General features: G+C 62.6%; 1 protein-coding gene across 9 annotated transcripts in view; it reads right to left on the bottom strand.

The window, feature by feature from the left end:
* Nfic (nuclear factor I C) overlaps nucleotides 1-13,106 on the bottom strand; it is a 52,541-nt gene extending 39,435 nt beyond the window's left edge. For 3 of the 9 annotated variants that reach the window (XM_013065883.3, XM_087201480.1, XM_087201481.1), the window contains exon 1: nucleotides 12,110-12,433. In XM_013065883.3, coding sequence (XP_012921337.1) covers nucleotides 12,110-12,112 — 3 coding nt within the window. In that variant the 5' untranslated portion in view covers nucleotides 12,113-12,433. Of the gene's footprint in view, nucleotides 1-5,573; nucleotides 5,820-5,991; nucleotides 6,163-12,109; nucleotides 12,434-12,871 lie in introns of those variants that run through there. The other 6 variants (XM_087201479.1, XM_021245166.2, XM_021245165.2 and 3 more) reach the window with 6 other exon arrangements.
* Nucleotides 13,107-13,504: the final 398 nt, after the last annotated feature.

The raw sequence follows: 13,504 nt of genomic DNA, 5'->3' as shown, positions 1-13,504 counted from the left end.
GCCCAGCAGCCACAGGGGGAGGGGACAGCAAGACGAGGTGAGGGATCAACAGTGGCCAGAGTCACTGCCTCTGGGCCGGGTGGGTAGGTGGCCAGGAGCACAGTGACATGGGCTGTGGCTGCCACCCATGCTGGGGCTCGCTGGGGACATCAGCGGGGCTGGAAGGGGCAGCTGGGGTGGGGAAGGGGGAGGCAATTACCCCTCCTCTCCCTGGCCCCACCCCTTCTCCAAGCCCTCCCCTTCCTCTTAGCTCCTCCCCTTCCCCAAGCCCCTCTCCCTCCCACAGAAGTGCCAGAGAGGCAGGCAGGGGCGGGAGCCCACGTCACTGATGACCACGATGGGTCAGTCATGGAGGCAGGAAGACAAACAGCCTGTAACTGGGTCATGGACCTGCTGCCTGGTCCACCTTTGTCCTCCCCTAGGAGGTCAGACCAGGTGAGATGAAGAGTCTGTCCCTTTCTTTGTCCCACAAGACCTGTAATAGCCAGGGTCTATTTCCCAGGCATCTCCCAGTGCCCTCATAGGCAGAACTGGACAAAGGAGACACGCTGCTGAGCATTTCCCCAAACTCCTACACATTCCTCAATGCCCTTTCCCCCAATCCCCCCCTTCCTGTTCTCCCCAGAGTTTGCCCTAAACCAAGCCTAGACCACAAAGAACAGGGATCTCTGAGACCTGCTCTGTCATCCTGCTGAACTGTGTTCCTCTTTGTGCCTCCCCATGGCCCAGGGTAGCAAACCAGAATCTGAAACTGCTCTTCCCAGTCCCAAAGGTAAGCAATCCAACAGTCCCTAGTAAACACCAAATCCACCTCTGCTCATGTGAAACACCTATGCATCCATCAAAGCCTTCATCCCAATGCCCCCTTCTCCAAGCTGGAAGAGCACACACAGCTAGTGAGCAACACAGCTCATATTCACACCCAGGCCCATCTAGCATCACAGTTGCAAACATGGGTAATTCCTTCCCCCCAAGTCAAAGCTTGAGATACCTCTCATCTTGCCCTGTGAGCCAAAGATTTACTTGGTCATTCAGTAAACACACTGAGTGCCTGCTGTGTGGCAGCCTCAAGCACGGTGCCAGGGATCTGGCTGAGACCAGGGTCCCGCCTTCACTGGGTCTTATCTGGGGTGGATGTAAAACAGATCTGCAGATAGGTGATTCGATGTGTTGCTGAGTAGAGAACTCTGAAGGCACTGAGTGGAGTTTAGGGGCCAGGGGCCCTGGGGGCTCCTGTCTTAGTTGGGACTGCCAGGGAGGTCTCTTGTGGAAGGGGACACGTGGATAAGACCTGGAAGCTGACAGTCCCAGTGAAGACCTTTCCAGGGACAGAACCCGAGTAAAGGCCCTGGGGCCACAGGGATCCCAGTGGTGCAGGAGCAGCCAGAGCATGGGGTGGAGACAGGAGGATGCTGAGTCTCTCCGGGGTTCACAGTGTGCAACACAGGCACTGTCACTGCACCTGCGCTCAGGGGAAGCCACCAAGGCCCCACACTCCAGATCCCCCTGGGACCCCTTCCTCTCGCTTGGGGTCCTGCCCTGATACCCTATGTCCTGGCAGGACTCCCAACCCTGCACCCGCATGGATTTTATATTTTACTCACTGCTACATCTCCAGCATTCAGACCAGTCAGGAGACAATGCCGTGACCCCTCATCCCTGCACCCCAACTTACAACGATGTCCCCCCGGGTCTGGCCAGGCTCAGGAGGACCCTGCGCAGGGCTGGGCAGGAAGAGCCTTTTGTTTTCAGCACACTTGGGGTAGAACCAGGGCCTTCGCACTGAGCTCCATCCCCAGCCCCTTTTTATCCTGAGAGGTCTCACTAAATCACTAAGTTCCCCAGGCTGGGTTCAAACTTGTGATCCTCCTGCCTCAGCCTCCTAGAGTGCTAAGACGGGTGTGCCACTGCACTAGCCACAGCCAGGATCTTCTGGCTACTATCAGTCTGTCCAAAGCCCAGTTCACACGCGGTAGTGACAGGATGACGTTGGAAACACCCAAGAGATGTTTAACACAGCTATTAGTCTATCGATGACTGCCATTGCAGTAGCACTTATTTGGCGCCTACTGTACACCGGGTACCACACTAAGGGAGGGTATCTGAGAAAAGCATGACTCTGCCCCCATTTTATGTGGGGTGAGAGGGAACCTCAGGGAGACCAAAGTCCCTTCTCTCAACCGACAGAATCACTCATGCACGAAATGGGCATTTATTGAGCACCTACTGAGTGCCAGGCCCTTCTAAATCTCGAAAGTGTCCCCGCCCTCCCCAGCTCAGAGGTGAGGGGCATGGTTCCCTTCCTCTCACGGTGGGGAAACTGTGAGCGTGGGGATGCAGCCACCTCCAGTGTCACCTTCCTGGGTGTCACAGAGCTGGGGACGAGAACAGTGAGTCTGAGCTTCCTGAGCATGATTTTCAGGTGTATCTGACAGAGGCCCCGGGGGCTCGGACTTGTGGACTGACGCGTGGGCATGGCGCCCCGCATGGGGTCGCTGGGGGCCGGGGAGGCGGGGCTGCACGTGCGCATGCGCAGCATGTGCGTGGTGGGCAGGGGAGGACTCAGGTGCCCCAGCCAGTGGTGGGAGCACGGGGCGGGGGAGGGGGCCTGGCTGGGACATGGTGGCCTTTGCCATCTATGTGGTGAGAGATGGAGAGATGGGGGGGAGAGAGGGAGAGAGAGAGAGAGAGAGAGAGAGAGAGAGAGAGAGAGAGAGAGAGAGAGAGAGAGAGAGAGGAGAGAGAATTGCTGAGTCTGCCAGAATCCCAGCTTGGTGATTTACCGGGCGCCTGACCCGGGCTCTGGGAGGCACAGAGCGGGGAGGCGGAGACAGAGACAGAGACGGACAGAGACAGGGGAGAGGGGACACGCGGGGAGCCCCCACCTGCGCAGCAGCCAGGTGGAACCTGGCCCTAAGCTCCCCACGCGGCTGCCCTGGCCAGGCCCTGTCCCTCTCTGAGTCAGCCCCTTTCCCGGCCTGAGGTGCTGGGGGGCCTGCTCCAGCCCCACTCCAGAACCCACCCTGGGCCTGCACCCCGCTGCCTCAGCCTCCCCAGCCCAGCTGCCACTTGGGGCCACAGAGCAGCTGCATGATCCTCTATTCGATCCAACAGAAGCCAGGGAACCACTGCTCGCCTCAGTTTCCCCACTGGGATCCTGGCAGTTGAAAGCTGCCGCCGCCGGGAGAGGCAAGGAGGGGGAGGAATGAATGACTTCGGGAGGCGCTGTGGAGGTGGCCCAGGCCCAGCCCGAGGCCGGGGAAGCCTCCGCACCGCAGCCAGCAGGGCTTTGGCCCCAAACCCGGAATAACTAACGTGGCGCTGATGGGAGGGAGAGAGGGCGGGCGGAGGGAGGGAGGCCACCTCCCTGGCAGGATTTATGGAAGGAGCGGCAGGTCCACACAGTTCCTCTTAGGAGTAAAAGTGAAAAAGTGTTTGAGTCACCGCCGGACCTGGCTCGGGCTCCCAGAATCCTCCAGGGCGCCCGCCGCAGCGGCCCGGGTGGCACTGGGCGAGCTGGCACCAGCGCGGCCCCCGCCTCCCTCCCTCAGGGCTGCCGGGCTCCCCGGGAGGATCCGGGTCAGCTCAGCTAAAAAGGGAGCTATTTTAGGGAGGACCCGGGTTGTAAAATTAGCTGAGTGAGAGATAGAGAGACACACAGAGACAGAGAGACGGATGGAGAGACAGACTGAGAGACTGGGACTCTTCGGAGTGAAGGGAGGAGGAGAGAAAGGAGGAGGGAGACGGAGAGGGAGGAGGATAGGAATCGGAGAGGCACAGACGCCAGGAGAGACAGCGATAAAGACCGGAAGGGACCAGCATGGCGGGCACCAGGCAGCAGAGGGGTTGGGGAGACTGAGGCAGGAAGCCGGGGCTGGGGAGTCCTTCTGAGCCCCCTGGAGACCCCAGAGCAGGCTGGACCTGTAAGGGACAAACACAGGCTGCAGAGAACCTGAAGGGGTCCCAGACTCCTCTCCAGGGCACCAGGGGCAAAGAGGACCCCAGGGGGGCAGCGGGGACCCCACCTGCACCCCGGCCTGCACCTCGAGCCTCTGTCCTGTGCCTTTGCCTGCCTCTCTGTCCCTTGGGTGCTGCAAGGTGCGGTCCTTATGTCTCCACCACAGCCCTCCTGGAAGGCCTTGCCCGGCTGCCAGGGACACTGAGGCCAGGTCTGCACCCCACCCCAGCAGCAGTGTGGACGCAGCGTCCTGGCCCTGGTGGGGGAATTCCATGACACCAGGGCGGCCTTCCAGCTGTCTGTCCCTGCAGTTAGAGGGGACCCAGTGAGGGCCCCTCGCCAGCACAGAGACTTCAAAGCCCGCCCAAGGTCACACAGCAAGCCTTAGTTGTTCGGGAGACCTTCAAGGGGACACCTGCTTCGGGGGACGCCCCCAAAAGCTGCTCAGAAAGGGAAACTGAGGCCTAGGAGGCACTGGGACTTGTCCAAGGTCACCCGGGGAGCCTGGGGAGGACAGGGCTGGGAGCCCCCTCAGCACCAGTCCCACGTCCCTCTCATGAGGGGGCGCTGCAGGATCGCGCATAGGGGGACCCCAAACCGGCACCCTCCCCCGCAAGCCCTGGCTGGTTTTGCAGTTCATTCCCGCTGGCCCTGAGCTTTCCAGTCTGGAGGACGCCTTGCCTCTGCCTTAGCCCCAGTTAACCTGGGGGAAACTGAGGCCAGAGCCTCCGCGGGGGCCCAACACACCGCAACCCTAGAGGGGCACCAAGAGCTGGGACCAGGATCTGCGGGTCTTGGGGGTGGGGGTTCCGGCCCCCTCCCACACCTCTCCCTACCCCTGGCCCAAAGCTCAGCCCGGGGCATCTGGGAGCTGCGCCAGGGGTGACAGCGAGCCAGGGAGGGGGCAGGTGGCGCTGGCAGCGCTGCAGTGACCCGCCGGGCCCGGCCGCCCCGCTTCTCCCGCCCCAAGCCGCGGCGGCGGCGGCAGCTCAATAATTCACGATCGATGCGTCGAAAATACCGGACGGGGCTGGGGAACTGGGCAGGGAGGAGGCGAGCGGGGACCCCAGAGCCCCCATCCCCCGCCCCGCGCCTCCAACTCCGTACGCCCCCCCCCGCGCACACGTGGGCCGAGTGGGGGAGGCGCGGGCTGGGGGACACGGAGGGGTCCCCTTCCCTGGCACAGCTGGGGTAGGGGCTCCAGCGGGGACCCTCTGGATGCCTCCCAGGCGCGGAACCTCGCCTTTGCCTCTTTCGGGGTCTCCCGCTCCCCAATCTCCCCAAGTTGGGGGGAGCGTGCCCCGGGTGGGGGGAGGCCAGGGTTGCAGCCGGAGCCCCGCGTCCAGAAGTGGGGAGCGGTCCCGAGCTCGGGTGGGCGAGCTGGGCGGGAGTCTCTACTCTTGGGGGCCCCCGCGAGTGCTTGTGATGGGGGGGTCTTCGGCCTAACCCGTCCTCCACCGGACCCCCGACCCGTGGAGGTGGCGGGAGAGACGCGCGCCTTTTTCGTCCCGCCTTGTCCGGCTTCCAAACTCGGGGTGCACAGGGGGGCGCAGAGCCGGGGTTGGGGGCTCCCTTTGGGGGGAAGGTTTCGGGGGGCGCCGGGCGGGGGGCGTACCTGGGTCAGACACAGCGGGGACGAATACATCCCGGGCGCGGCGGGAGGCGCAGGGCGGCCGGAGCGGGCGCGGAACTTACTGAGTCATTTTCCAACCCCCCCAGGCCGCCGCCTCCTCCCGCGGCCTCCCGCCTCCTCCCTCAGGCTCCCCCTCCTCCTCCTCCCTCGCTCCGGCGCGCGCCTCCCCGATCTCCCCGTCTCTGTCCGACTCCCTCTCCTTTGCTGCGCCCCCTTCTTCTCTCCGTCTCGCCCTCCCCCCATTTCTCTCCCCTCCCACTTTGCAGGATCCAACTTTCAAAGAAAAGAGGGAAAAAAGAGCGCGAGTCAGGAAGGAACGTCCCCCCCCCCAAAGTCTCAGGAACCCTGCGCCTGACTAACCCTCCCAGCTCCCTCCGCCCCCCGCGCCCCCCCAACGCACCCCAGCCTGGGTCCTCGTGGGCCCCCGACGCCCCCACCGCAAGTGTCCCGCCCGCGCCAAGGGGAGGTGGTGACGACGGGGGCTGGGCCGTTGCTGGACACGGAGGGGCCGGGGCTGGATTTTAGGCGCGCACCCCCCACCCCGCCCGGCGCCCCGAGCTGGCCGGGAAGTTGCAGGACCGAGCCAAGGGGGGAGGGAGGGAATGGAGCAGTGTCGTGCGCAGAGCGGCGGGAGCGCGCCTTTCCCCTTAAAGATGTAGAGCTGGGCGGGCTCGGGGGCGCGCGTGGAGCGGGCGTGGGGTGCGCGGCACGGGGCGGGGGGCTCAAGGGACCCCCTTTCCCTGCGTCCCAGGAGCCACACAGGAGCTGCAGCTCTGGGGCCGCAGAGATTTGGGAACAAGGGTTTCTCTTGTGGCCAGAAAGGCCTCCCCTCCTCCGCCAGCCCCAAAGGAGAAACCGGGGTGGGGGGACACTGGCCGTGCTCTGGGTCTCCCCAAGACTCTGGAAGGACCGGGCCAGCCCGATGCGCAGCTGGCCACTTCAATCCTAGCATCACCTCTGCCCTTCCTGCTCAGCAGTTCCTACCAGCCCCAGTGGTGTGCTCACTTCACAGATCGGGAAACTGAGGTTGTGAGCACCACGTGGAGAAAGGTGTCTCCAGGCCACTGGAGCCCTGATTCCTTTTTTCCCCTTTGAGGTACTAGGGATCAAAGCCAGGGCCCCTCCATCAAAGCAAATGCTTGTCACGGAGGAACACCCCAGCCCTTTCGATTTTATTTTGATACCAGGTTTTATAAAATTGCCCAGGCTGCCCTTGAACTAGTGATCCTCCTGCCTCAGCCTCCTGGATAGCAATCCTCCTGCCACACCTGGGATAACAGGTGTGCGCCACCAGGTCCGAGCCCAAAGCTCCTAAAGAGGCACTGTTCTCCCACCTGGTGACCTCCAGCCAGCTTGGAGTCTGTCTCTCCTCCTCTCTCTTCGAAGTGGCCCAGCCACACACCCCAAGGGGTCACCCGCATAAGAACAAAGTCACTTTAGCACAACATTACTTGGTCATTCTTAGAAAACCTGGCCCACTGTGACTCACCCCTCCAGGCATCCTGAAGCCACATGATGCCCTCTCAACAGGTTGAGCCGAGAGCTGGGGCAGGGATGACATCCACAGCCTTGTTATCCTCTAGTTCCAGCAATGGAAACTGAGGCCAGGAGGACAAACCCACTCTCTCAGGGCCACCAGCTGGCTCAGGAGGCTGCCAGATTCTGGTTGCCCCTGTCCCTTGGCCCCCTGCCGGGTCCCTGCTCCACAGAATGAAAGCTGAAGCCTCAATAAATGTTTTCTAACCTACTGTACAGCTGGAAGGGGCATTAACATCCCAGCAGGATGAACGAGGAGGGGGCATCTAGGAATCCAAATGCCAACATAGCAAAAGGTGCTATCTTACTAAAGCAAGCCATGAGCACATACGGGGTGAAATCTAAACTGCACAGGCAGCTGAATGTGGGAGTACACGCCTGTAGTCCCAGCACTCAGGAGGCTGAGGCAGGAGGATCACCACAAAGTTTGAAGCCAGCTTGGGCTACACAGTGAGTTCAAAGCCAGCCTGAACTATACAGGGAGACCCTGTCTCTCTTTTTTTTTTTGTGGTACCAGGGACTGAACTCGGGTCCTTGCGCTTGCGAAGCAGGTGTTGAAACCACTGAGCTAAATCCCCGGCCCAGGGAGACCCTGTCTCAAAAAAAACAAACCAAAAAACAAACAAACAAACAAAAATGCACAGGTACTTAGGAGTTGAAGTTGACCTCAGACTGCTCTCCCAGCCCACATGGAGCCCCAGATGCCCCCCAGCCCCTCCCACTTGCCAGCCATGCAGCAGTTACTTAGCAGTAGTGGTAAGCACCCATAGTAGGTCTGCTAAACACACTAAAGGTGGTGCAGGGCGGCTGCCTGGGTCTATGTCTCCTCCAGCCTGCAATCTGGCCTGTCTGCCTCATTTTCCCCTCTGTGAAATGCGGCCATGACAATTCCTATGCCCCTGGATTGTGGATAAACCAATAAATACCCAGTGTCCCAGATACAGGTGCGCAAGGTGGTGTGACTGCCATCTGATAGCACAAAGACCACTAACTGGAAAGCAGCCACCGTGTGCCCCTAAAGAGGGCCAGTTCATGACCCCGGAATACTATACAGCCAGGCACAGACCACAGCTCCCCACAATCATCTCCAAAGGCTGTAGGGGCGGGGTGGGGCAACCCATAGATTAGAGCCGCTTCTCTTGGCTTCCCGTTGGTGGCTGTCCTGGGCACTGCAGGGTGCTGACCAGCATCCTGGCCTCCACCCGTTCACACCAGGACCACCTCTCCCACATGTGGCCACTGAAATACCCCCAAGGGCAGAATCCCCTGGTTGAGACCCCCTGCAATAGAGAACCCAGGCGCTCAGTTAGGATTTTTAGAATTTTTTTTTTTTTTTGGTTCTGGGGATTGAACTTGGGTCCTTGTGCTTGTGCAGCAGGCGGTGAAGCCACTGAGCTAAATGCCCAGTCCTCACTTAGGATTTTTAAAAAGTATACACACGTATTCCTTATAAAATCATGCAAGTATCCTTTATAAGAATACATATGTAACCCTACATAGTTACAAATGTATCCTTTTTTTTTTTTTTTGGTGCCAGAGGAATCAAACTCGAGACCTTGTGCTTGCAAGGCAGATGGCAGTACCACTGAGCTAAATCCCTGGCCCTAAATGTATCCTTAATAGCAGTATACCTAGCAGGCTGGTGGCCTACACCCTTCATCCCGATACTCAGGGAGGCTGAGGCAGGAGGATCCCAAGCTTGAGCCCAGCCTGGGCAACTTAGCTACTTAGCGAGACCCTGTCTCAAAATAAAAAATGTTTTAAAGGGCTGGGGATGTAGGTCAGCACAAAGGCCCTGAGTTTGGTCCACAGGACTTGCAGGGTAGTTCCCTTCGAGAAATACTCACGTATCCTTTACAAGAATACACGTATCCTTTATAAGAACTCCCTATGTAGCTGCAGTGTCCTCTGCAAGGCTACACATCTGGTCCCTCAGGTGAATGGTCAGGGACCCCCGAGGCTGGGAATCTGTGGGGCAGTCACTCAGGCAAAGCTCAGGAGGGCACCTCCAAAGTGGGGTCCCACCCAGAGACGGGGTGCAGACAGAGAGGCTCTCTCTTCACTCTGCACCCTCCTCCCCATCTGACACACTTGTGTGATTAAACAGCAAACCTTAAAACATTCAGCACACAACACTGATCAGCTCTCGCGCAGGGCCCCCAGGACCCCAGGGTCACCCCACAGCTACCACACCCCGAGAGCAAGGGAACGAAGCCAGGCCACATAAGCTCCTGCTGAATGCACCGTGGTGGCCACACCACCCTTGGCACATTCCCTCTGCTCTTGCAACGGGTCCGTGTGGTCCCCATTTTACCCATTATGGGGACAGAAGGCTCTGAGAGAGGACAGGAGGCTCTTTGGTCACAAAGGGAAAGGTGGGGGGCTGGGGATTTAGCTCAGTGGTTCTGTCACCTGCCTTGAAAGCGCAAGGACCTGAGTTGGATCCCCGGTACCAAAAGAAAAAAGGGAAAGGTGGGTTGTGTCACTGGGCTGGATCAGACACACCACACCCACACATGCACACCACAGACTCAAACTGATACACACACACAGACTCTATAGACAGATACACACACACAAAACCTCCACCACACCTCCTCTCAAATACCGCAGAGACCCCCTAGATACACACAGCCATACAACCCCCTCCCAGCTCCCCACAACACACCACTGCCAGCCACACACCAGCTCCCACAGGAGCCCGCCCTCCACCACGCCCCCCCCCCCGCACTGCACACACTCCTCAAGCACACACCTGTGCCCACAGGTGGAAGCTCTGTTCACACAAAGCACACACTCTGCCATGTACACGGGATCACACACACACATCACTGCTCCTCCCCCAGAATGTCCCTGTGACCTCGTCCCAGAGCTGGGCAAAGGAACACGGTGGGGGGACAGGGGAGCGGAGCGGGAAAAGGGAAGGACGCGGTTGTCTTTCTCTGGGCCGGCTGCTGTGAGTCCCTGTGCCTGAGTGTGTGCGTGTGTCCACGTGGGTCTGTGGGTGGTGTGAGCAGACACACCTATACCGTGAGGGTGTCCTGCCATATGTTGTGCCCCACACAGGGGCGTAGTGGGACCTGAGGTGTGTGTCCGAGCAGCAGCGAGAGAGACTTCCGAGGCTGGGCAGGGGCAGCTCTCACTCACTCAGGTGTGCATCCTTGTGCACTTGGGGGACCAATTTTTCTCCCCTTTACAAACAGTACCCCCAAATGGGATGGGGATTTAAAAAAAAACAAAAACAAAACAGGAGCGATGACGGCCTGGCCTTGCAGCTTTTATATTTAGAAAATTATATAAAAAGGCGCGAGTGGGGGCGGGGCGCGGCGGGGATTCCCCCGGAGGCGAGAAAACAGCTCCGAGCGCCCGCCCCGTCTGGGCCACACGGGGCCAGGGCTGGGGGCGCGCCCGGCGCCACGCGGGATCCTCCGGGCAAAGGGAGTCCCCGGGGTCTCCTTAGCCACCCCTCCACCCCGGCCTAGGCCAGCACTGCGCTTGTGAGACCGACACCTTCCCCTGGGGTCCTCCGGGGCCGCAGAGGGAGGGGGAACCCCGCGCCCGCCCCGCCCCGCCCCGCCCCGCCCCGGGCAGGTCGCTGCGCACGCGCAGCCCCGGGTGACCGCGTCCCGGCGCCACCTCGCGCCCAGCCGGGACCACCTCGAGCCCCGCAGATGGGAGACACTGAGGCTGAGTGGAGTAGAAGAGGTTGGACAGGGGTCGGACGAAGGGGGACAGCGTTTTGCAGAGGCCCAGAAAGCTCCTGTCCACCCCCCACCAGCACCCAGCTGCCTGAGTTATAGGAAAAAAAGAAGGGGGGTGCAGTGAGGGGGGGTGGGGTCAGGGCAGACCCGTCCCCAGGGACACTCGTCCCGGAGTCGCGCGCACACAGCGACACCCAACTATCCCCTGGGACGCAGCCACACGATACAGTTTCGCTCTCACCAGCCACCACCCCCAAACACACAACCTGCCACGGCCTCAAGCAGGGACACCCCACGGTCACCCAGGGACGCACAGCACGGACACTTTCCCACTGCCGCCCCGCAGGACGCGCGGTACCGTGACCCAGGCGCACCATGCTGTCGCGCAGCCACACAAAGCGCAGACCGCACATACAACACACAACACACGTGGATTCGCAGACACCCACGGTCGCGCGCAAAGAGGACCAGGACAAGGCAGGACCCGCGCGCCGGTGGATGCGCGGGGGACCCCCATGTGGGCGCGGGAGTCCCCCGCGCACCGACGCTCACGCGCGCAGCACACCGGACCCCCGCCCTCCCCAAGAGCAGCCGCTGTCGCCGGGCCTGGGGCGCGCGTTGGCGCAGAGCCCGAGGTCGCGGCCGGGCCGGGGTCGCGGGGGCGGGGCCGGGCTGCGCCCCCTCCCGGCCTCAAGTTCAAGGCGGCTCGAGCCCCGCTCCCCGCCCTCTCGGAGCGGCCATTTTCCGCTAGCTGTGCGCCGCGCTCCCGGGCCGGGAGCCCGCAGGGCCAAGCGCCCCCTGCCTGGCCGCCCGCGCGCCCCTACCCGGCTGGGGGGGGGTGACGTGTCTGCATCCGGGTGCTGGCTCGGGGGAAGGGGTCGCGCACCCCGGACCGCGGCCCCCCCGCTAAAGTCTGGCCAGGAGGGGGCGGGGGATTGGCCGGAGGAAATGGGGGGGCCCTTCTGCGGGAGCCCCGCCTTCCCCGCCAACTCCGCAGCGCCCGCGAGGGGCCCCCCACTTGGGGTCCCCCGCTGCGCCCCGCGCGCCAGCTCCGCCCCCAGCCCGGGAGGGAGGAGGAAAGGGGGGTGATCGGCGGGTGTAAAGAGGGGGGTCCTGTGGAGATCGGCAAGGTGTGGGGGTCCCCGCTTCGAGCCCCTCCTCCGGTGGCCCCCGCCTCCTGCCTCCCCCCCTCACTCCCAGACCTGGCAACTTTCGCTCGGAGCCCACGCACCACCCCCAAAAAGTCCCTGGGCGAAAACGAAAGTGGGGGGGGCGACGTACCATGGCGCTGCGACGAGGCGGCCAGGCCGGAGCGAGCGCGCTCGGTGCCCGGCGAGCGGGGGGGGGGGGGGAGGCGGCGGCGAGGGAGGGCGCGTGGGGAGGGAGGGGGTGCGCCGTGCCCGCCCCCCCGGCCCGCAGGACCCTCCCCTCGGCCCACCCTCCCCCCCGGGGCCGCGCTCAGGCTGCTTCGCGCCCGGAATCGCGCGGAGGCTGCATCCCCAGCTCGGTTCGGCCTGGTTCGGCTTGGGCGGCGCGGAGCAGCGCGGGGGAGGAGGAGGCAGCCGGGGCCCGCTTCACTGCGCAGGGAGCGGATCCACCTTCGCCACGGCGCGCACGCGCGCGCGCGCACACACAGCACAAACGCGCGCGGGCGACTCGGGGACACAAGCGGGCCAAGCCGGCAAGACTCAGGCAGGGACACGGGCGGACCGGGGCCTGCAGCGGGTTAGTGACACACGGCCTACGCGGGTGGCACCTGGACCCGCGGGGACCCCAGACTCAGCCTCCTGCAGGATGCCACCCACACAGACAGGCAGACGCACGGTGACAGCCTGCGGGGTGTCACCTAGCACTCGTCTGCAGTGACACCGCGGAGAAATCAGACCCAGACTTGACCCCGCGCCGACCCTGGGACCCCTCCCAGCCCAACCCCCCACCCCCTCCTGGGTGAGCGCAGGTGTCTGGGATGCGGAGTTGACACACGCACAGCGAGCAGAGACGGGACGGACGGGGACACAGACTGGGGCGCCGATGGAGACAGACCTGGGGGCGGGTGTCCCCTGGGGGTCCCTCAAGGGCTCCAAGCTGGATCGGAAGGGAACGAGGGGGTGGAAACAGGTGCCCCCTGCCCGATCAGCATGAATGTCGAAGTCTCCGCAGCGGGGAGGGGCCCGGCTGGGCCAAGTCATCGCCCCCGCCCCTGCCGCGCGGAGTGTCACACGTGGGACGCGCTGTCACGGGTGGGAAGACCTGCCGCAGCCCCCCCCCCCGCGCTCGCGCCCGCGCCCGCGCCCGCAATGCGCCCTCCGCCTCCGGCCGCAGAGCATGCGCCGCTCCCTCCCCCCAGCTGTGCGTCCGGCTCGTGTAGGGGGAGCAGCTGCCCCAGCCTGGTCGCCCTCCGACTCTCTGCTTCTGTCCTAGGTCCCTGCACCAAGGCTCCGGGATTTCAGAGACCCCTTGGGGGAACTGATTCCCGGCTCTTCCAGGGAGGGCCCCAGGGTGTGAGTGCAGGCGAGAGCTCCGCTTGCAGGACCGGGCCTGAACAGCAGTCCCGGGGTGGCCGCAAGTTGATTCTGTGATTGATATGGGGACCCTAGGCAATTGTCAGTGAATATGGTGACCGCAGGTCTGTTTTAGTAGTTGCTCAATAAAAGCTGGCCGTATAATCAATACCTC

This window comes from Heterocephalus glaber, unplaced genomic scaffold (genome assembly GCF_053883595.1).
Source record: "Heterocephalus glaber isolate CG9 unplaced genomic scaffold, H.glaber_assembly_v1.0 deba00001760, whole genome shotgun sequence".
NCBI lineage: Eukaryota > Metazoa > Chordata > Mammalia > Rodentia > Bathyergidae > Heterocephalus > Heterocephalus glaber.
This window is presented reverse-complemented; position numbering and strand designations above follow the sequence as displayed.